This window comes from Natator depressus, chromosome 7 (assembly GCF_965152275.1).
Source record: "Natator depressus isolate rNatDep1 chromosome 7, rNatDep2.hap1, whole genome shotgun sequence".
Lineage (NCBI taxonomy): Eukaryota > Metazoa > Chordata > Testudines > Cheloniidae > Natator > Natator depressus.
Window position 1 is genome coordinate 40,898,969 of NC_134240.1, and position 24,098 is coordinate 40,923,066.

The 24,098-nt window shown below is 35.9% G+C and overlaps 2 protein-coding genes across 7 annotated transcripts in view; one reads left to right on the top strand and one right to left on the bottom strand.

Annotated features, from left to right (window-relative positions):
- CENPP (centromere protein P) overlaps positions 1 to 24,098 on the top strand; it is a 310,225-nt gene that overhangs the window by 173,547 nt on the left and 112,580 nt on the right. The window lies entirely within an intron of this gene.
- Positions 7,826 to 24,098, bottom strand: part of ECM2 (extracellular matrix protein 2) — a 42,885-nt gene continuing 26,612 nt past the window's right edge. For 2 of the 4 annotated variants that reach the window (XM_074958205.1, XM_074958204.1), the window contains 7 exons: positions 23,242 to 23,790; positions 22,548 to 22,663; positions 19,294 to 19,429; positions 17,637 to 17,794; positions 16,784 to 16,923; positions 13,544 to 13,870; positions 7,826 to 12,471 (listed from right to left, as the gene is read on the bottom strand). In XM_074958205.1, the coding sequence (XP_074814306.1) occupies positions 12,258 to 12,471; positions 13,544 to 13,870; positions 16,784 to 16,923; positions 17,637 to 17,794; positions 19,294 to 19,429; positions 22,548 to 22,663; positions 23,242 to 23,790 (1,640 nt within the window). In that variant the 3' untranslated portion in view covers positions 7,826 to 12,257. Of the gene's footprint in view, positions 12,472 to 13,543; positions 13,871 to 16,783; positions 16,924 to 17,636; positions 17,795 to 19,293; positions 19,430 to 22,547; positions 22,664 to 23,241; positions 23,842 to 24,098 lie in introns of all 4 variants that reach the window. The other 2 variants (XM_074958203.1, XM_074958206.1) reach the window with 2 other exon arrangements.

Sequence of the window (24,098 nt, forward strand, 5' to 3'; positions counted from 1 at the left end):
AGAGGGTTGGACTAGATGACCTCCTGAGGTCTCTTCCAACCCTAATCTATGATTCTATGCAGGGAGGGGATGTGATCATTTGCTTAAGTGCTTTGCTGAATTAGGACCTTAGTATTAATAGACGAGTTCATTCCATCATAGTCTTAGCCTAATATTGTATGTTTCTAAAAACAGTAGTCTATAGTCAATCATTCAGATTTCCAAATTAATACTACTTTTGTCACATACGTACCACACAAGGTCTTTTGATGATCTTCAGCACACATACTCTTCTACCACAGTCTTAAGGAAAAACTACAAATCAGTGCAAGAAGAAAGGATCAAATCTAGAAATTTAATTCAGATAGCTCTAACTTGCAGAATCAATTATACGGTAGCACATATAATAATATAAGTTGTTTGATTGAAACTATGGCTTTCCGTACATGAGACTGGTAGACCTGTAAAATGTGTTCACTTTCTCCATCCGTTCCCAATACATTTTTCTTCAGCTTTAAAATAATGGTTGAGCCCACTATAGCCTTAACAGATATGAATCATTTAGTTCAGGTAATAGAGACTCATGATTTTAGATGCAGAGGATTCCAGGTTCGATCCCTTACAACCAGTGACCCACCATGGGGTGTTGCATGATAGTATTCCAGCATGTTTATAAGCTTGAGAAATGTCACAAGAGAATATAGAAAAACTTCTAGCTTTAACGGACTGTATAAACGGTAACACACAATGCCAAAATAGATTGTTCGAGATCTTTGTATATTTTTATAGACTTTTTAATGTAAGTATTTTAAGTTTTTGGTTTCCCTATTTTGGTCACTAGAAATGTTTGCTAGAGCAATTTTGAATGGATTTACATACTTATAAAAATGCACAAAATAATATGTTACTTTCACCACTCAATTGGCATCATTCATGTAACCTGAAAAAAACATAAATTCAGGATTACATATTAAATGTATATGTGGTCTGGAAAATAAAATTCCCTGTTGCTTTATGTAAACTATTTGGAAGCTGATGGCACATATTACTGAAGGGATAATTTCCATTTGGGTTGCTAGTAGTGATTTTAAACAGTTTTGGTGTTGGTCAGCAAGTAAATGTACAATGAGTAACCTCTGAAGAGGTGAGCGAATTATACCACTTTTATAGTATGTGAACAAATTATTCTTGTTGCAGTAAAACTGTTTCATGGTTTTCAGGATAATGAATGTGAAATGCATTATAAATACTCTGAGTAATAAACTGTCTCTTCATCCCACATAAAATAAAAACTTAAGATACCCTTTGCTCAGAAAGTGAGAGAGCAGTGGATTAAACAGACGATTTTCTGGGACTGTAAATGTTCCCCTAATGGATAATATTTGTTAACACAGTAAATTTGATAGACGCACTTTTTAAGCTATTGAGTAATAATGCAACTCAGGTACTCAAAGTAAATGCCTGCTAAATGATGTAACAACTAATGCTTAGTTCTATGAAGAAGAAAATATCTGGGGTCGTTTTTTGCCTTGTTGTCTTTTGCAGCATTGATGTGAAATTCTTGTTATTGAGTAGGGCACTTACGAAGATCATGTTTCTGGTGCTCAAAGTTTATTTGTGTAATACAATGTTTTGTGATTGCCAAGAGATAACAAGTGATGTGTCTCTAAATATACTACGTATAAACCATTTTTATAGGATGGAAACTAACATGATTTTGGACAATTGGGTTCAATATTACTGATATAAATTATATTTTATTAAGATGGTGGTGTCTGACAAGAGATGCTGAAAATGCTTTAGATTTGGGGTTTTTTTGGTTTTTTTTCCAAATATGCCTCAGGGAGTTAAGCATCCGACTAACTTTCAGTGGGTGGTCAGTACCAAGCTGTTTTAGATGCATTTGAATATCCCATCTTTATTTTATTATAGTGTTAGATCTACCACAGAGTTTACTGAAGACAAAAGGAACAAGCAAGTATGGAGGTTTTGTTTACTTTTTTTTTAATCTGAAAATATGTTAAAATGTAGCAATGACCACAAGTCAAGTTATGATTGTAGACTGAAGTGTACTTTCCCCTCCATGTATGCGACATTATTACTACTTATGACTTCAACATATAAGCTAAAAGGGCTAGTTTACACACAGTTTTTGTGCTACTTAAACTGTACTGATTTGAAACTTTTATAGCTAAAGTGGTGCAACCCCCTAGTGTAGACATAGTTATATCAGTATAAAGGTTCTTTTATTCTACCAGTGTAAATGTACTCACTGGGTATAAACACAGTAGGGGTTGTACACATTTAGGGGTTGTACACATTTAGCTATTTTGATTAAGAGTGTGGGATTTTTCTTTTTTACTAAAATATTTAAAATAGTACAAAAACTTTGTGCAGACCAGGCCTAAACATCTGTCTTTAGGTGGATTAAGTTGCATGTTTCTCAAGATTATAAATTTTCCAGTCTACACCCTGCTGATCATAGTACTATATATTCTGTCAGGTTTATGGTGATTTCACTGGCTGAGACACATAGAACCTCTACAAGATTTCCCCAGTAACTACCTGTTTATTGGCATGTAATTTCTTTGTGCACTACAGAATTGCTTCTTTTTGCAGTAATGCTTACCAAATCAGTGGATTTCCTGAAAGAGAATTCCCTCCCCATCCTGGTTCACTGTGGGACATATTTGATCAGATCAGCCTGGGGTAGATGACACGTGGGGTCCTCAGAAGAGAGGGACAGGCTCAGCTGCTCCAGAGCCGCCTTCTCTCACCTGTCCCCCAAATCACACATGGAGATCCCACCTGACCGTGAAGGTGATGCAGGGGAGGAAATTTCTCCACCTCTCTGTCACCCATTAACTAGGCTATGGCGGGGAAGGGAGAGTTGATTGTCTTGTGCAGTCCTCCTTCACTATGTATGAAATCAGAAGGGGTGGGCATGCAGCAGTCTTTCTGTGGTATTTGCTGCCCAGAAATCTAATGGAGCTTTAGTTTCATACACCATCTTTTCCAAGAGGCCATGGGTCTGATTGATAAAAATTGTTAACCAAAGAGGAATTTTTCCCTTGGGGCAAGATTGCAAGGTGTATGGTGGATATTTTTCACCTTCCTTGTAGCATTCTGGAGGCTCAGTTTTAGTTTTAATGAGGAGTAAGGACAAGATTGTAAAAGCTGTACATTTATAAGTGGTAATTTTCTTGCAACTGGTGTCCAGTGTGCCTGTGAGGCTCAGAGGGATCAATTCCCAGAGGTAAATATGAGACATGGGAGATAACTAGTGGACTCTATTAGTCTGAAGGAAGAAGGGTAGACCTTAAGTCATCACGGACTGAGACACCCTTTGTGTATCTTTGTTCCCCTTCATGTGCAGAGGGTGAAAGGATTCTGGGGAAGGCTGAATCCTAGGGGGTTAGACTAAAGGAAGCCATACTTCAAAATTGGTTGGCATAATGCTGGTTAATGTCACATTGGAACCAAGTAAAGGCCTGGTATTTGCTTCTGTTAAGGTAATGAAGTTCTGAACTTCTGCTTTAAAATCCATCATTGTATCTATGTTTGATTCCTTGTCAATGGTAAAATTATTTGATTTACGTGTTGTTTTCTCTGAATCTGCTGATACATCAGGGACACAAATATTATCTCTACTTTATAGATGTGGAGAGAGTAACTAGTGAAGAAGTTTACTCACTTACCTACAGCAATATAGTTAGTTAGTGACAGGTCTGATATTAGAATTTGAGTTTTTGGTTCCCTTAGTCTATGTTCAGACCACACTGCCTCTTTGTAAAAAGTAAGATTGATTGAAGTTGTTTCATGGATTTATGAATCTTTATGTAAATGAAAGTACCAGCTGTTGCACTATATTAAAGTGCTTATGTTAAAAGAGAAGTTCTCATGTGTTCAACATTTTCTTGTTTAATTGTCTTTTAAGTATATATTTTCTCCCAGCTGCCAGGTAGATTGTTATTGCAGTCTTGGAGGAGTTTTTATTTGTTTAATTCTTTGTACAATGCAAAAATCTTTATAAATCTATCAAGTATTTGTTATTCACAGTGGTCAGTGACCATCGCACTCAGGATTGAGTCTTTTATTTCTGCCAACCTACTGTTTGATATACTCAGTTGCACTATAAAACCAGCCAGCTTACAGGCTGGTTCAAGACTTGTGAATGGTATTTTTGTCTTCTGCTTTTCATCAAAAGAAGGTGTTTCTTTGGTTTTGTGTGTCTGTGTAAAGAAGCACAGTGAAAAAGAAATGAACTGGGTTTCGGAAGGCTAGGTTTGAAGAGTTGGAAAGATGTATCACATAATAAATGTTAATTGCTAAAGTACAGCTCTAGGTACACAGATATACAAGCTGCAGGTGTCTACTGCATGAGCAGATGGAAATTGTCATAACTGTGAGGAGGTGTGATTACTATTACATATCCATGATGCATTTAGCCTAAGCTGCACTATGTACAATACTGGTTGTATATTTAGGAATGATTATAATAGTTTGGAAATAATTTTAAAAGTGAGTTCCCATATTCAAAAGAGCATAAAAATGGATGATTATGTGGGTCTGTGAAACAGTAGTCTAGGGGGGGAAAATGGGTTAGGATTGTAAATGGGCTTATGAACATATTAATGGGTTAGAATGTCTATACTTATAACTAGTAACCTTGATGGTAGTTGTGCATATCTACACACAAGATTTCATAATTGAAGATTTAATATGTGGGGGTTTGGAAAACTGACCCAAAAGGTGTAAATATTGGTATTTCAGTACTCGTCCACCTTTTTTTTTTTTTCCCCTTTTCTTTTCTTTTTTTTTAAGATTAGCTACTGGAGTCCTCCTTTTTCCACTTCATTTACCTGGAAGGAGAGTTATAAGCCACAGTTTAAACAGTCTACTAGTTAAATTACAGAACTGGGGTGAAAGTCGAGCCCCACTGAAGTCTATGGCAAAACTCACATTGACTTCACTGGGGCTAGGGTTTTACCCTGGGAGCCTGGACCCCAAGATAGATATTTTCAGGTTTGTCACTAACTGTAACCTTAGACAAGGGATTCTTTACTACTGTCTTCTGGATTTAGGATCTAGTAACATTGTATTTTTAATACATTAAATCTGTATTTTACTCATTTATTTATCATATTAATGTATAGGCATTTCTATGGTGCTCAACATTGTAGTGTCTAAACACCTATTTTAATTTATATTAATTTCTATCCTCAAATGCCTATTCTCGACTACATTTTATGTAATACTGCTTTTTTAGAATATGGACTATTTTGAAGAGAACATTTCTATATTTCTTAAAATTATAAAATCTTAAAAATTGCTTTGATATATTTAATGGTAATCTACAAAGTAGTATTAATCTGCAAGTGTTTTCATTCCAATAGCATAATGAGTACACATACCAAAAATTGTAGGCTTTATATGTAACAACACTAAAATAAATCTATACTTCACTGTGGGAACTTTTTTTCACACGTATTTAAGAACCTGAAAGCAATTCATAGGGAAAATATATAAGAGCTGGTTTGTGTTTTCCACAGGACAGACGAGTCTTCTCAGAGAACTAATATCTGACCACAATTGTAGAAATATTGGCTGTTCAGCTGCACTGTAGAACAAAACAAAAACATCATTGTTAAAATAGAAAAAGGAGAAATAATACATTAGTCCAAGAAAAATCTGTTCTATCTTTATTTCTTTTAAAACAGTTTCCTCAAGAGCTTAGGGTTGTCTGTCCCATCAACTTTCACTTGCTAGCTTCACATGTTCCCTTTTGTTAAAAACTTTCACTGCATTTAAAGGGACACTGTCAATTTGATTTTGATTTTTACATTGACAGTATAATAAAAAGATTGTGAAAGTGCATCTTTAAATTAGTTTCTTTCATTTATCTGCTTCCTTTTTTAAAGAAACTTGACAGAGGTTTGCTTTTAACTGCTCCCATGCTGGTGTTTTTGTTGGTGTTTTGCACCAATCCAAGAGCAAGCATAGGCCAAAAGCACTAATAACAGACATGCTTAGTGTGACGGGGCCTCTACTCACTGTAGGTATGGCGTCTTCTTCTGGCCGTTCTGGGGAATAGCTCACCGGATTGACACCTTTTCCTGCAGTTGCATGCCATTCCTCCGCCTCTGTCTGCTGCCCCTCTCTTGCTCCAGAAGCTGCTGCAATCTCTTCATGACTTAGCCCTCCAGCTAGGTCACCATTGTGGTTTCCCATTCTGGCGGAGGTGGAAAGTCTCTTCTCACAAATAGGTTCAGGCAGTCTTCCTACTCACTGCCTTGCCGGTGCCACTTTTCCAGTGGCTGGTTGGGGAAATGGGCCCACCCTTTACTCCAGGTTCAGGCTCAGGGACCCTCTAGTCAGCAGTCAGTCTGTTGTACTCTGTCCCTTGCTGCATTTTTCTGAGCCCTTTCCTAACCTCCTGACTCTTCCCTCCTTCTCTGGGTCTACCAGCTTCACCACTCCTTCCTCCCAGACAGTAACTGCAGGCTATGTGCCTCTGCAGCCTCAAACACTCCTCCCCCTTCCCGGGAGTGTCTGCTCCCTGGCTTTATGGAAGTCCCATCTGTTCCTGTACAGGTGAGCTCCTAATTAGGGCATTTCTCTCAGCCTTAATTCCCTCCAGTTTGATGCCTAATTGGCCCCTCGGGCCTGCCTTAACCCCTCAGGGCAAGTGTGGGGAGGACGCCCCATCATGTGTGGGAGCAGAACATCCTACCCTTACCCTCACCAGCTAGTGTACTTCTTCATCCCTAGGTCTCATACAGAGAAGAATCCCCCCTCACCGATTCCTGGCTACCTGGGTCTCATGTAGAAGATCCTGGGGAGGGAAGACTTTTTTCCTTAGTGTCTGCTGCTGATTCCTGTGCCGAAGAGAGGGATCTTGAAAAGTGAAGAACACATTTCTCTGTGTCATCAGTCTCCTTTACATGCTCCTTAGCCCTTGTGGAGCAATTCTGTGAAAATCACTTCCCCTTTCTGTCTCCTGTTGGATTACAGTGTCTCTCATGGCACGGCCCATTAGAGAAGAAAGAGAGTAGAGACATCCTCCCAATTTTTTTTCTCTCTGGCTCTCTGTTGTTGAGGGAGATAATCTACACTTAGCTCCTTTGTTCACCTCTCAAGTGTCTGCAGGACACTCACAATTTCTCACAATTGTTAAAAAGCTTTTAAATTTAGAAATTAATTTTAAAGAATTTTCTGTTTCATCACTTCCAAATTAACTCTGAAATATAATCAGTTGCACTGCTAAATGCATTTTCAGAATGATCGGGAAAGAGCATGCACGTGGTCCCCAGAAAAGTGCATGAGAATACCTTGGCAATTTTTTGTGCATGTCTTTGGGCATTGAAGACGCTCCAGCTGTTGTAGACCACAGCATTTTTTCATTGACCGACAAAGGCTAGCAAGAGTAAATCACTGTAGTGCTTCCTTTCTTTTACCGCCTACCTACTGAACATAAGAGTAAGTCCAAGATCCTGGTATAGATATTCAAAAATGGACTAGACCTGGACTATCTCAAAGACAGATTTCCCTTCTAGCCAGGACCACCTAAGAAAGTTGTGATCCGCAGCCAAGATGGAACGCTCAAAGCCAGGGTTGAAAATAGTGAAAACTGGAGACAGACAGCCTCTCAATGACTGATCCATTGCTGTGAGATTCCCTTTCACAAAATGATCACAACTCTTATCCACATCAGGACAAATAGCAGTAAACCTTTCCTTGGCCACATTTTTCCTGTGGATCAGATCTCAGTGGTCTACATTCTACAAGTAATAAAGTTAAATCCTGATCCTGAAAAAGGGAGAGAGGAGACAGTTCAGATTTACCACAGATCTTTATTAGTAATAATATTATTTATTATTTGTATACCATAGAGCTAAGGAGTCCTAGTCATGGACCAGGAGTCCATTGTATTAGGAGCTGTACAAACACAGAACAAAAAGATGGTCCCTGCCCCCAAGGAGCTTACAATCTAAGTTTAAGACAAGAAGCTAAAGATAGATATAAACACACACACACACAGAGTGTGCAAGGAAACAATGAGACAATGTTAGTCAACACAATATCCAGTAGTCTCAGCACACCAGCAGCCAAATCATTGTCAATTTTTTGTAGGCATCGTGGCAAAGGAGAGTTTTGAGGAGAGATTTCAAGGTGGATAATGAGATAACCTCAGATGTCTACGGGGCGCGCCTGACCAGCGTGGGGGGGTAGCATGGGAGAAAGTATGAAGGTAGTTTGTTGGAAAATTTAAAAGAGGGCAGTGGAGCTGGCATCATGGGCTGATTGGAGACACAGTCGACATGTCAATAGTGAACAGGAGATGATAGGCAGGGTGGTGATCAGCAGTGAACGGCCTGGACAGTGAATAAAAACCGCTTATGATTAATGAGATAGATAAGGGGGAGCCAATAGAGGGATGCAAAGAGGGGGATGATGTGGTCAAAGTGATGAGCTAAAAAAATTATCTTTGCCGTAGCATTCTGAATAGGTATGAGAGGGGCAAGATTGCATTTGTCAAGCCAAAAAGAAGGATGTTGCAGTAATTGAGGCATGAAATGATAGCCTGGATGAGAATTTTAGCTGTGTGGATGGATATGAAAGGCCATATCTTAGAGATGCTATGCAGAGAGAATAGGTAAGATTTAGACATTGCCTGGATGTGAGGACTTACAGAAAAGTCCAAACTGAACATGATGCCCAGGTTACAGAGTGACAGACAGGATGGTGGTGTTGTCCACAGGGATCAAGAAAGGAGGTAGCGAAGAGGGCCTTCAGCTTGGATTTATATAAAATTACTCCGTGTTTGACTATAAATGTAGGGAGAATATTGTCATTGAATTTTACCTTTGGTAATTGTAGAAGAGATCCACTTTTGAAAATCCCAGTAGGTGCCTATCTGCATCTTTAGACACTTAAATGTTTTTGAAAATTTGATCCAGTGTCTCTAGGAGCTTCCTTTGGGGTGGTGGTACTCTGTGCCATCCTCTGCTACAGGCCTTTCAGGCACAGTTTTGCCTAGCTTGGATGAAAAGTGAAACCGTTCAATAGCTTTCATTATCAATGACCTATAACTGGCACAGGGACACAAATCATATTAATTAAAATTTAGAGAATTCGAAGAATGATTCAAATGAATTTGTTAAGTTTCTTGTATAATGTTTTGGCCATTGAAAATAGGACAGCAAAGTGTGTACATGATTATTTGAGATGCAGAACTGTAATTTTGGCCATTTCCTCCTGAATTGCAATGGCATTTTGAAGATATTGGTATTGGGGAATTGTGATAAAGTTTTTGAAAGTAATCCCTGTGTGCAATAACCTCCATGACATGATGCTGAAAATGTATGGTGTTCCTTGAATACCTGGATACAAGTAAGCCATTTCAGAGATGTTCTTGTGATGTCTGCATGGCCTTGCTACTTCTAAAAGATTGAAAACATTTGTGCTACTATCTATGACTTCTGACAGCTTCTACAAAATCATGCAAAGAACTCCTGAGGATCTGAGAGAACTCTCCCCCCTAGCTAGAGTGGAGCTTTGGGCTGTCTGGGAGAAATAATTTTTTCCCCTGGGGTCAAGGAGGAAGAGTTCTCAACCGGGAGCAGCTGAAGCAGTGTTCACATACCCCCGCTCCTCCTCCCCCGTCTCGTATGTGAGAAGTTTTTTCCCTTCTGCAAAATATTTGTATAGTTCTTCTCTTGTTTTATGATGTTATGATGTTGTTCAGACATATTCCACAGTTAGAGGTTAGAACTAAGAATACGCTTGTTATTTAATTTCGCTAACGACATAGCTGGTTGGGTAATATAGAGCAAAACTTGCCCATGCTCAATATACATTGAAGTATTTAGAGGCATCAGAGAAGCAGTCATAAGTCATTAATACTTAAGAGTCCAATTCTGTTCCTCTTTAAGTCAATGGAATTTTTGCCATTAATGACAGTCCTTTATGAAAATGTTATTTTAAAAAATTAGTATATTTCTAGTGATATCCACCAATTCCCTTTCTACAGTTGGTCTCTGTATTAGAAGGAGTTGCCCTTTTTGAACATGTTTCCTAAACGGCTTAATTAGAATAGGAAAAATAGCCAGTTATGAAAATGTAATATATAAAATACTCCTCCCTTTCTCTCCTATCACAGTATGTAAGAAAATGCATGAATTTACGTAAGGGACTTTTTACCACCTAAAATGATCAAATATTTCAAAAACCTTTTCTTATTTATACACCTTTAAAATTCCTGTTTCTGGCCCCAATCTATTAAATGAGATTTTCCATGCATTCGTTTGCTTACAATTATTTTAACAATATACAAAGCTCTGTAATAAAAAGGCTTGTGTTTCTGGAACTTCTCCTGTGGGTAGATTTGTATGCTGAATATGTTTTTTATGGCTGCATTTTTAGCAAGAACTTCTCAACAGTGCTGAAAAACAACTTCAGTGTTCTTTTCCTTTTAAAACTTGAATAGCAGTGTTTTGGTTTTTAATTTTTTTTAATATACTTTCCTCTTAAGTCTAATTTTTTTAACAGTATGATATAGTCATCCTCTCCAAAAAATTAAAATTGAAAAAAAATCTCTGAAAATGTAATTTGAGTCACTTACACGATGTTCTGTGGACAAAAAGTATTAGATACTACTGAGAAACCTAAAGGTTTCAATGCGTAGAAATGCAAAAATATTTTAATTATTAAAGCTGTGAAAAGTAGAACCTTGTATCAAAAAAGTTAATCTGTATGTCATACCTATATGACCATACTTAACCAAGCAAAATAACCAAAGCAGTTGTTTTTACAAAAAGGCCACATACCACGCCAATTTTTACAAGCAATGCGTTATACATAATTTGGTTTGCATTCAGGCAGAATATAATTGTGTCTCATGTATAGTCATCTAATTTTATAAGAGAAAAATTAAAAGTAAATTAACAGGATTCTATCCTCTATAGAGTCTATACATTAGTGGTTGTTTCATTTTAGAGAAAACAGAGTAATCTGCCTTGTGTATGTGCACTCTATATTCTGTATATAACAGCGATTAATATTAAGTTTAAAAACAAAAAACTCTTGGTCCTTGGCTATCTGTTTATGTATGAATCCTATATTTGTGTACATTAATTTACGTAGTGAATTTGCATAGTAAAAGTGGGAAATAATATCCATATGTTCATCTGCATCACCAGACCCGACTGCAGAATAATTTCAACTCCAGAGGAAGGGATAAAAATCTGGATGTACATGTGTGACTTCAGACTCTTTTGTGTGCTGCCTACTACAATACAGAGGCCTTTTTTAAAGGGCAACCCTTGAATTAACCTGTTCCATCTTCTTTCATCCATTCAGAAAAAGAAAAGATCATTCAGGATCAGCAGCAGTGTGTCTGGTAAAACAGAGTGGCAGTTTCTTAAAGTATCCCTCAGAGGAGCAGGCCAATATATTATTGAAAACAATTATCTGAAAAATAAAAGGTGTCAGTCTTTTATAATCATTCCCTACTGTCATCATAAAAATGGCCATACTGGGTCAGACCAAATATCCATTTAGCCCAGTATCCTCTCTTCCAACAATTGCCAAAGCCAGGTGCTTCAGAGGCAATGAACAGAACAGGTAATCATCAAGTGATCCATACACTATTGCCCATTCCTAGCTTCTGGCTAACAGAGGCTAGGGACACCATCCCTGCTCATCCTGGCTAATAGCAATTGATGGACCTATCCTTCATGAATTTATCTAGTTCTTTTTTTGAACGCTGTTAATGTCTTGGCCTTCTCAACATGCACTAGCAAGGAGTTCCACAGGTTGACTGTGCGTTGTGTGAAGAAATACTTCCTTTTGTTTGTTTTAAACCTGCTGCCTATTAATTTCATTTGGTGACCTCTAGTTCTTGTGTTCTGAAAGAGTAAACGATACTTCCTTAGGTACTTTCTCCATACCACTCATTATTTTATAGACCTCTATCATATCTCCACTTAGTCTCTTTTTCAAGTCGACATGCTGTTAATAGAACTTGAAAAAGTCCCTTATGAAATTGCATATTTTTGCGTGCATATGTGGGTATGTATATTTAACAGTATAAACTAAACAAATCAAGCAGTCTTTAGGTGATATATCAACTGACACTGTTAGGAAAATAATAGTATATGAATAGTGCTGAGACATCTTTTAACTAGGAGATCAGCTGATCTGTGTATCAGATGGAAAATAAATAATGTCACCTCAGGTAAGAAAATGGGTTTTGCAATTAAAATATATGGTGTTTGTTATTTGATCTTCTGTGGTTTCAGAACAACACTGGAGTAGGATCTTATGCATGAAAATGCATATGGTGACAGCTCTCTTGTATTGATAAAATTGTTTTCAAGATGAAGATGTTCCAAACGTGAATCTTCAACCTCCTCCTCATCATCATTATTGTCAGCATCAACACTGTCATCATTGACAACAGATCTACAGATGCGTTCTGGAGGGACTGTCCTGTGAAATCATAAGATAAATTTTGGCTTAGTTACTAAGGTGTACTAGTAAGCACATTCCATACAAGTTGTTCATTTTAGAGATACTGACTAAGAAGGTTTTTTTAAAAAAGGTTTGGACTTGATCAGCAATGAAAAATAGTTATAAATTACCCCCAAAGTAGTTATTTTTATTTTTAGTTCTATACTGTACTTACTGTCCATATTAATAGATATATGCTAATTGAAGGTTCAAGTAGACATAATTGATATATTTAAAAAATGAGTTTGTCACAAATGATACTTTGTAACACAGTGTGAATGTTTCTGTTTGCATTGTTACTTCTTAATATAATTACTTACCTTTTATTAAGAAATTCTTGGAATACATTAGTTATTAGATAAATTCTTGTCTTGACAACATGGACAAGATTCTTGGCCCATGAAGCTGCTTTGTGCTGTTCAGGCAATGCGAACCAGCTGAAAAAGTGCCCTAAAGGAGCACTTGAGGATTCCCCTGGCAAAGTTGACAGAAAGTTGGTGTAGCCACTTTGAGATCACCTGCTTCCCTGCTGCATAGGGAGTGTAACAGGGCTGGAGGAGATGTTTCTGGAAAGTGCTGCACTCTGGTAATCCTTGGTTGCATGAGCAGGAGTCTGCTCCACACAGCATAAATTAGACCAGCCCTTAGACTGCTACAAGTTATGTCGGCAGCTAGTTTGGGCCTCCGGTCAGCCTTAGTATCAGAAAAGCAGAAAGGTGACTTAAAGCCACCTTTTCCCCCACTTTCCTCTGCTGTGGCAAGCAGAGCACAGCTGTAGCTGGGGATTTGACCCCAAATCTTTAACAAGTTGAGTACTTGGAGAATACTGATACCTCAGAGTTGTACGCTTTTAAAAAACAGTATTGAGAGATTTAAACCACACTTCTTTTTTGTATATGGTTTTGGAAAATATTGCAATAGGGAATTCAGGATTCAGTCCCTTCTAACAATATTTAAAATGTATGGTTTATGGAAAATGTAGAGTAGAAAGTTAATATATTTTAAAATCCCTTTTTATATTCTCAGTTAACACAGCAGAATTGGTAAATACCGTATTTTGTTGTTGTTCAGCCTCAGAAAGCTTAATGCCTTCATTTCTGTGATTCCAAATGGTACAAACTTTAATTCATTGTGATCCAAAAATAACTCTCTCAAAGACAGATAAGCTCCATAGAATGACACTGGATCTATTCCATCATTGTTAAGTTTGTTAAAAGAAAGGTAGAGATATTCCAGCCCTGGCTTCATGTGACCAAACACATATCCTGGTATTCTCTCAATCTGGTTTCCTATAAGTACGAGATGCAGTAAAGATTTTGGCAGATAGGAGGGAACGTGATATAACTTATTGTAAGAAAGATCAATAGATTCCAAATTCCTGCATTAAAGGAAACAAAAAGGGACATGTAAATAATACAGTATACTATATAGTTTACATTGGACTCCATACAAAATAACATTCAGTTGGTGGCAAGAAGTCCAGATGCTTAAATATGGGAAAATATTTTTTCTGTGAGAGAGGTTTCTGTTAATAGAAATAAATTCATTTTATGGTGTGTGGGCAGAGACATAATTATTTCAGGAAAAAAGATCAGAGTAGCAAAAATGTAAGTCATAACTTCTCATTCAGGAGCTATTCTTATGCTTTTGTTGTGAGGGGGAAAAATCTAGTAATATGAATACAGAGATAGGAAACCCCAGGGACTAATTTGTGCTTGATAAGCATCTCAGATTTGCAATAGACTAGTATGCTAGAAAACACCATTTTTTCTTTACTGTTAACAGCTCTTTTCCCATAGCTCTTATCTAGATGGTTTGCATTTTTTATTACTAATACTCGTTGGCCAAGGTGGCGCTAAAATGGGCCTGATCCAACAACCCTTACACACGTGAGTAGTCCCATTTGCTTCACTTAATTCAGTGTCCCATTGACACTGATATAAAGTTAGATTTTAAATTTGTCTTCAGTGGGACTGCTTATATGACTAAGTGCTGCAGGATCAGACCTAAGTACCTAAAGATAAGCATCTTTTCTTCAAAAAGTAATATCACCCAGTTACTGTATATCTTTCATGTATTGTCATGACCCTGTCTGTTAACTCTTACTACTTCTTGTGATTTCTGTTTCTTTTTAAAGGTAAGGTAGGGGATGCAGGTGAACAGAAAATAGCAACCCAGCTTCAGACAGAACTTTATTGTCAGCGATGAGGAGAGGAAAAGTTCTATTTTAATCACCATTTTTAATGTGGATTGACTGATGTGATCACACCTGTGATTATTTAGCTAATAAGGAATTTGGCTAGGAAGATATGAGATGTACAGTATTTCTTTGTAATACACTGTTTCTTTTTTATTATTGGTATTAATTTTGACTCTGAACAAAACATAATATTTAGCCTTGAGATCAGGGTAGATAAAAAAATGATATTGGATTTTTTTATTCACATTAAGTACAGGTTTATTTTTTAAAAATAAATCTATTGAAAATTAAATTTCAAATTGACAACCTATGTTAATGCCAGGGCTGTCAAGCGATTAAAAAAATTAATCTTAAAAAAAGTAATCACGATTAATCACACTGGTAAACAATAATAGAAAACCAGCATGGAAGTATGTTCTCTTGAATGGTGGCCGAAGAATGAAGGGGCATCTGAATGTTTAGCATATCTGACACGTAAATACCTTGCAACGCCGGCTACAAAAGTGCCATGTGAACGCCTGTTCTCACTTTCAGGTGACATTGTAAACAAGAAGGGGCAGCATTATCGCCTGCAAATTTTAACCAAACTTGTTTGTCTGAGCGATTGGCTGAAGTAGGATTGAGCGGACTTTTAGGCTCTAAAGTTTGACATTGTTTGGGTTTTTATGAATGGAGTTTTTTTGTACATAATTCTATATTCGTAAGTTCAACTTTCATGATAAAGAGAGTGCACTACAGTACTTGTATTAGGTGAATTGAAAAATACTATTTCTTTTATTTTTTTACAGTGCAAATATTTGTAATCAAAAATAAATATAAAGTGAGCACTGTACACTTTGTATTCTGTGTTGTAATTGAAATCAATATATTTGAAAATGTAGAAAACATCCAAAAATATTTAATACATTTCAATTGGTATTCTGTTTTTTAACAGCTTCTGACAGCAGTAGCCTCTGCTGCAGGTGGAGAGAGAATATTTTCTTCATTTCAGTTTTTTCAACTAATTCAGTTCAATGACTAATTCATTCAAAGTTAAGAAGCCAATTGGCAGTTAAAAAAGCAGGAAAGATTGTTTTCTCTTCCAGTCTATGAATAAAAACTAGATGTGAGAGGATGAGGTCTACTAGTTCTAAAATCTTGAAGGACATGGTGACCAGAAACAATCAGTTCACTTAATTATCTACACATAACATTTGCTTTGTTTAATAAATCAGTTAGTTTTAAATACTATAAAAAAGTTTTGGTAAATGTTTTTGTCTTATGTATTCTTCACTTTTAAGATAGTTTTATTTAATTAAGGAAAATAAAATGCTATTTTTGCATTTTAATTTAATTTTAACTTCTATCCAAACAGAAATTGACACAAATTACAATTTAAAAAATTAATCACAGTCTATTAAATAAGAAATGCATTATTTGCCATTTTCTAGCATAATGAAAAATATTAAAATTAAGAATCTGATTAAATATTAGGTAATCTATATAAAAGTGTGTAGATATAGTGTATGCTCCTGCTGAGCCCCGAAAAAGCACTTAATTTAGTGTAAAGTGTACATTTAGTTGCAAATCAACATATATTAATGGTTACCAATCAATGAGAATCCATCTTTCTTTAAAAAAAAAAAAAACCCTAAAAAGTACAAATGCAAAACATGATTCAAATAACATTAGTAAAAACCAAAGTGTCCAGAGTGCTGCAGATTGCTGATTTACATCATGATTAAAATTGGTGATTTAAATAGCTTTGATTTAAATCAATCCACCCTACTTGAGATTTAATTAAATGTTCTCTTGGTTTCTGAGTGGAACTGACCCATGATATCTCAATGTTATTTTAAAAGTTATATTATATTATATATTACTTAGATTGTGTTAAATTATAATGTGGATAGAAAGGTAATTGAATTTGTTAATGTAAGGGTGATATTATCATGGTATCCATGGATTTTTAAAACAGAGCTTATATATATATATTTTTTTTTTTTGTGGGGATAAGAGGAGCCTCGTTACACGGTACAAATATTACTTTCACAGTAGGGTTTTCTAGTAGTACTGGATAACAAAACAATTAAATCTTAAATTGGTACTTACTCTTGATTAATCCAAGCCAAAGGTGCTATCCTATTTTCTTCTAATTTGTTGTGTTTCAGCACAATTATGTTAATATTGCTGGTATGGTTAAAGCAAATTTCTGAAATTTCTTCTATTTGGTTATTTTCCAGATATAGTTCCTACAAGTACATTTGAAAAAGAAAATTTGAAAAACAATATTTACATTTTTTCCTGTTGTGATTTAAAAAGTTAATTTTTAAGTGTCATTGGCCTCTCATGCTAAAACCACTGTTTTCCAGATATCAAAATAATTACCTGAACACGTCTGCATAATAAACTCAGTAGTAGTAATTGCATGACTTGATTTTGGAAAAAACATATTTCAAAATTAATATACTTTTCATTTGTGGAAACATATATTACTTTGAAAGACAGATTAATAAAATCATTATTTTTAAAACACCTTTGCATCTTGCTTGCAGTTGCATAATGAGTGTGTGGGTGTATTGAATGCTAAGACTGTTGTAACATAATTCATATTTTCTGGACACAAATTTGCCAAGAGAAAATAAAAATGTTTGTTTAGTATAGGAAAGGCATGACAAACTTGCACTAAGAATGAGGTACTAGTTGAGGTATGTGAACAGAGTTGGTCAAAACACAGGATTTCCAGTGCCCAGAGATTTAGATGGATGCTATTTGTGATGGAGTTTGTATAATATGAGTAAATAAGTAAATTTCTGGCAATAGTGACTTTGCAACCAATGACAATATGTCTTGAAACAAATTATTAAGATATAACAATATCATCTGTGCTTTACAGTGGTAGTGGAGTACATACAAAAGAAGAAAAGGAACACATCTGGAAAAATAAAGATTTTTGGTTTTTTACCTCAATAGATGTGGGAAGACCTTGTGGGACAGTTCTGAATTTATTTCTTCCAAGGCGCAAATAAGACAGGCTTTTCAAAGGACGGAAAGCTAAAGGACTGACATTTGCTTCACTAAGTTTATTGCCTTCTAATTCTAGGGTCACCAAGTTCTTCAATTCTGTAGAAAATAAAATAATTGGTAATTAATTTCAATAAAGTAATATAGAATCTTGTACCCTATTAAAACATGAGATGAGTTGTTACAATTTTTAACATTACTAAAATCCATTCAAAAAATGGGAAAATATAACATTTGCCTGAATGGGTCTTAGCATAGAAAACAATTTTATACTCCCATTTATAGGTTGTAAAATTATTTTTATTTTCAATCATTTGAAAAAATTTCAGCCAATTACTGTACCATGTTCAAAAACTATACTGTAAATACAGTTAAATTATGAAAAATGCAACTGAAATGTATTGAGAATACAAAGTTTGTTACAGCACATTATATAACTTTTTTATTATCCTCCAGGAGAGCCATGCAATTCCCATCATATGATTATTGTTATTTTAATATTGTACTTTCAGAATGAGAAAATAAGCAGGTGCAGGGAGCTAATGGCAGCAGAAGGTCCTTAGTAATTCAAGACCTCAGGAGGGTGCATAGAGCAATATATTGGTGCTGACCTTCAGCACGGATGCCCTAAGATCTGTAGGATTCTCCCACAGCACTCCAGTCATTCATTTGTTTAGTGATCATGTTACTTGCACCCTTTGTAGGTTCACAGGTCCTTCCCCCACCTCAGTGTACTACTATATGTTGAGAACTCTGCATGGAGTATCCTGTATCCCCCTTCCTAGGGAGTGGATATTGTAGACTTGATCTTCCAGATATATTCCAGAAGAACTAAATGTTGGCAACTATATGTAAACAAAAATGATCATTTCATGACAAAAAGTTCTTCATTCTCAATTACAAAATATTGAAGTTCATAAACAAAAATGTTGAATAATTTCATCTAAGCTTTCTTGATGCACAGAGGTCAAAACCTATTCCCTGTCCCATGAGTATAAAAATATCCGTACTGGTTCCGCTGTACATAATGCAGTAACATTGGGATATAGGGTACATACTCCCTGTGCAGTGCACAGTCCAGTTTCCCTAGGGCACTTGAGCACAAACTTTGCTGGGAAAAACACTGACATTCCTCAGAATTACAAGAGAATTCAGATTTTAAAAACTCAAGTTTCATGCAGGTCGTCTTTGTTGCCGTACAGACATCTGGCAAAACAGATCTATTTATCAATCTAATGATTACGTTTCTGTTATTTAACACGTCTCTGCCTCCTCTAGAAACAGAAGATCCTTGAATCTTGCAGTAGTATGCTGCCTTGATTGGCAATGACCAACAAAAATACATTTAGATTCTGACTGGCAAAGATGTGTGTATGTGCTTAACTTTACTCATGAATGTAAAGTTCAACATATGTATAAGTCTTTGCAGGATCAGTCTGTTACTCACATCTAACTTGAATTTTTTCCATCTACAATGGCAGATGAAAATTGGTCTCAGATTCTCCAGATTTTGCTTAATATGCAAGATCTCAAAATTCTATTCTGCATTTTGAGTTTCAAATCTAATTTAATTGACTCAATAGTCACTTCTTAAATACCTTGTAAACTGTCTTCATCAATAGCATGGAGATGGTTTTCATTTATTTTAAGTTCTTCTAAAGCTGACGGTAATTCAGGAGGAATATGTACTAGTGCGTTTCCATCCATATACAAACGTTTTAACTTTTTCAGGATCTTGATGGGGGGGAAATCAGAATTCAGTTAACAAAATGTAAAATTATATTGTCAAATAACCTAAAATTGTAATTGCCATTTTATTAACCAAGTTAATTTTGTTGCGGATGCTGGTAAGTTTAGGACTCATAAAAAGCAGCAGGTTGATAAACTGGAGAACTGGGTCTCATTTACACAGAACAGGTAAAGATTGGGAAGCAGTAGTGTCTCAACACTGTTGTGGAATATCCAGTGTTTTGGTAAGAAAGGAGTTCTTTCTCTAAGTACTTGAACCATTGGCCTTTCAGTATAAACTACCAACAAGGGTGTCAGTTGTGAGGGTATGTTTTGTATATGAACTTCTGTTGCCCAAGAATTGGACTTAGTTCATCAACCTCTTTCACATGGGCCAGCCAGCCACCGGGCCAACCAGCCACCATCCCAGCCATACTGGATCCCAGTCCTGTTATTAATCCTTAGTAAATCTCCTCTAGGGCTACTGTTCCACTACAGGTCAGTAGACCTTTTGGCTTAGGAGTAGAGGCACATGGCATTTTCACAGGTTGAGAGTTAAAATGATGTATAAGTTGTAAAGCTTCAGTGTTCTGTTCATATGAAGAAGAGCTGGTGTGTAAGCTCGAAAGCTTCTCTTTCAACAACAGAAGTTGGTTCAATACAAGATATTACCTCATCCACATTGTCTCTCATACTGTGTGTGTCAATCAGATAAACTATATGGACATCCAAGGATTACATAAAAATGATCGGAAAGTCCTTGGTGCCATTATATATGGTAGCGCTTACCCTGGCTGACATTAAACATAGTCTCATCAGTTATCCTGTGGAGCTAAGGGGCAAAAGTCTCCTGCAGGCAAAAGAGTAAATATGGCGGTACACCTTTCAATAGCTGGGGGAAATTTTCCACTGACAGGACATTGAAGGGGGTACAATTTTAAATGAACCTTTTTTGGCTATGACTCATGTTCCTTTTATTCTTTAGTGTGTTTTTTAGATTTTTTGTATGTTTTATAAAATACAAATACAAATAAAAATATTTTATAATAAAATGTCATCTTTTTAAAAAAATCTCATATAATAAAAAGGGGGGAAATGTAACTCTGACCTATTTTATTTCACCTAACAGTTGAAATTCTACAACAGAGCCATAAGTGCAATTGTGAGGGGTGTAAGGCCACTGTTCAGTAGGGCATTTAAACAAATGGGACTATATACGTATACGTACTTAAGTGCTTCGCTGGTTTGAGGCCAAAATCAGGGTCCAACGCTTTTTGCGACTACAGCTTACTATGAGAAGATTTTTATTATGGACTATCAATGAAGTACTAATAAATAATTCTGATATGTGTATATTGCTAATTAAATAAGTAACATAGATATTCAGTCTTTTGCAAAGTTAGTCTTGGAAGACTTCAAAGGCCTATTCTCCATGTAAATGATAACGGAAATTTCACTTAATGGCAGTTCTGCTTGTGTGTCATATGTTCTGTATTTATCTTCCTTGATATTTTGTTACCTAGATTGTTTGTATGAAAACAGGATCTTGTTTTTAGTAGTTTGCATATTCCTCATAGTTTATTTCCCAGCTTATTCAGAGGATTAATGTTTTTGCAAACAAAAATGTAGGTTTACGCTTTGCTTCTTATTCAATTAAACTAAACAAAATCATATTCTCAAATTCATTTGTACTAAGGGGACAGTGGCACTAATGTCTTTTGTTAGATTACCATAGATGTACAGTTACTATCATTATGAAACGATCTTTAGGAGCATAAAAGCATTAGTTTGGAGAGCTACTGTAATAAGAGAAATAATAAATTAATGTACAGTAGATGGGCTTGAACTTCTGAGGGCATTGATAGTGGAATATAAAGCCTTTCATCTCTAGGTTATTGGCTAGAAATCCAGCTCAGATTGGTATTTAGCATTTATTGGCTGTTAGATGGCCTGTGTGAAATGAGCTGATGGTCACCATCCAGATCCTAACTCAGGTGTGCTTGTAGAGCTTGATCCTGCAACATGCTGAGTATTCTGGCCCTGATCTAGCAAAACACTTAAGTATGTGCCTTGATAGTATTGTTTTTGATAGACTCAGAATTGGTGTATGTTGAATTTATTTTTAAATTTAAGGAATTTCAAATTGTGAAATGGAGAGTTAAGAGTGGAACCTCTCCTCCTTTTTTTCCTGTTGCATGTGCCTTAACAGATATTCTATTCCTCTTTATTTAGTCTCAGCCAGAGGCATTAGATCTAGCAATAAACAAATAAAAAATAAAGTCAGATTCAACATTCAAAAAACAATAAAGAAAAGCACAGCTAGACAATAGCAATTGAAATTCATGAACTCTGCTCCCTAAGTGGCTACTTTCAGTGGCATATAGGTAGTCCCATTGTCAGCAATGGCATTGATCATGTGCTTAAAGGTAAACACGTACTTAAGTACTTTGCTAGATTGGAAATAGAGTGCTCAGCACCTTTCAAGATAAAGGCCATAAAGAAAAACACTGCATTATCTGATGCCAGTTCAGGCACCCTTGTTAGCAGGCTAATGACTGATCAAGTTCTAAAGAAAGAACATTAGAGGTGGTCATTCCACATTAGACAATGAGGCATACTGGTGGGGCAACTTCTGTGTTTTTAGGCATATGAAGAACTTCACTGTGCTGTCAAGCCAGCACCTTTCAAAACCTTCCCTTTCCATACTACTTTTCTTTAAAAGAGAGTCCAAGTACTATGAGGTTTCTAAAAAGGATATAAGAAGCACTTTATGATGATGGAAAAGCTATTTTTAAAAATCTCAGTACTGAAGCTGGTAAAATACCAGAAAAATATTAATATAATTGTTATTCAGTAAATAACTTTTTCAGTTAATTTTATTCAACCGACTATATGACTGGCTGAAAGCTGCAAAAATGATTTATTGAAAATGGCAAAATTTGATTAATCATCTATTCATTACATAGGGGTAGATCCCTAGCTAGTGCAAATTGTCATAGCTCCATTGACTCCAGCGGAGCTACAACCATTTACATCAGCTGCTGATTTGCCCTATAGTATTCAGCCAGATCTACTTCAAGCACAAATCAGTGACAGAGATGTTAGAAAGAGTATGCATGCTTACTTTGAACGCTTGTGGACCTATGCCTGGAGAAGTAATATTATTTTTACTTAGATCAAGCCTTTCCAAATTAGGGATCCCATTGAACGCTTCATCTGGAATGGAAGTAATGGTATTCCCTAGGACAGATAGTTAAAAATAGATATATCTTAGTGATGTGTTGCCGTTTATATGGTCTGAGTCAGGTAACTAGGTAATGTACAAGTAAAAATGTATTTATGGAAATAAAGTCAACTGTATGTCTCTTTGTATCTCAACACAAGTAGCATCTAAATTTTGAAAAGCAAGTTAGATTGTAGCAACATGGCACTAACGTCTTTTATTAGATTACCATAGATCTAAAATTACTATAATTATGAAACCATCTTTAGGAGCACAAAAGCATTAGTGTTGGAGAGCTAATGTAATAAGAGAAATCATAAATTAATGTACAGTAGATGGGCCTGAACTTCTGAGGGCATTGATAGTGAAATATAAAACTTTTAATCTCTAGGTTGTTGCTTGTTTCTTAGGCTTAGTTTGTTGCATAATTTCTCAGGCTTAGTTGTAAAATGCCTTTAAATTTCTTTCTGTGATAAGAAACTAGTAGTATAAAGCATTTTACATTATAATTTGCTATCATTAAAATTGTGGGTTTTGGAGAGGGCTAAATTTTAATTGGTGAAGAAAATAATATAAAGCAAACTTATTTTCTTACCTTCAAGCTCTAAGCTTGTTAGCTCTGGACCAGTAATTGGTGGTATTTGTGTAAGTCTGGCATGAATGCAGCTTACTGTGGTGTCAGAAATTGAACATCCAGTTGGCAAAGGAGGAATTTCTGCAGGAGGAACAGGAATTGGGAATCGAGGGGGCATTCTGAAAACATCACCTCGTAAAATATGTTCATCCTCTTCCTCTTCTTCCTCTTCGCTTTTTTGTTGTTTTCTTTCTTGCTCTGGAAGTTTGTTTCCCTTTCTTTTTTCTTCTTCTTCCTTTTCAATTTGTAGCTCTTCCTCTTCATATGCTCTTCTTTTTTCTTCCTCTCTCCTGCTTATTTCCTCCTCTGCTTTCTGATGGGCTTCATAGTCATGTATTTTTTTCTCCTCCTGACTTTTCTTTTCTTTTCTCTTCCTTTTCTCGTCATCCTTTTTGTGAATTTCCTTTTCTCTCCCTTCAAGTTCTTCCTTCTCTCGTCTGAGTAACTCATCCATTTCAGCCTGGGTACGCAGTGGTTGCAATAGCATTGGGTCACTAGGGTCATTGGGCTCTGGAGAAGCACCAGAAATTTCAGGTGTGTCATCCAGTGAAATATTTAGTACTTAAAATGAGAGTGACCAGGGTAATGAAAGTGAGGGAAAAAAAGAAAATGGTAGTATAAGAGGAAATGAGAATGAAGTTAGTGTTAGTAACCATTAAGCCCCGCCCCAAACATTATAAATATTCTAATTATAGAAGAAATAAATTCACATTGAGAATATGATTTTAAAGAATGAAAAATGTATTTCTTATTTATAATCTTAATTATAATATATTATAAATTTGTTATACTAAAATGTTAAATATTTGTTTTGTGGT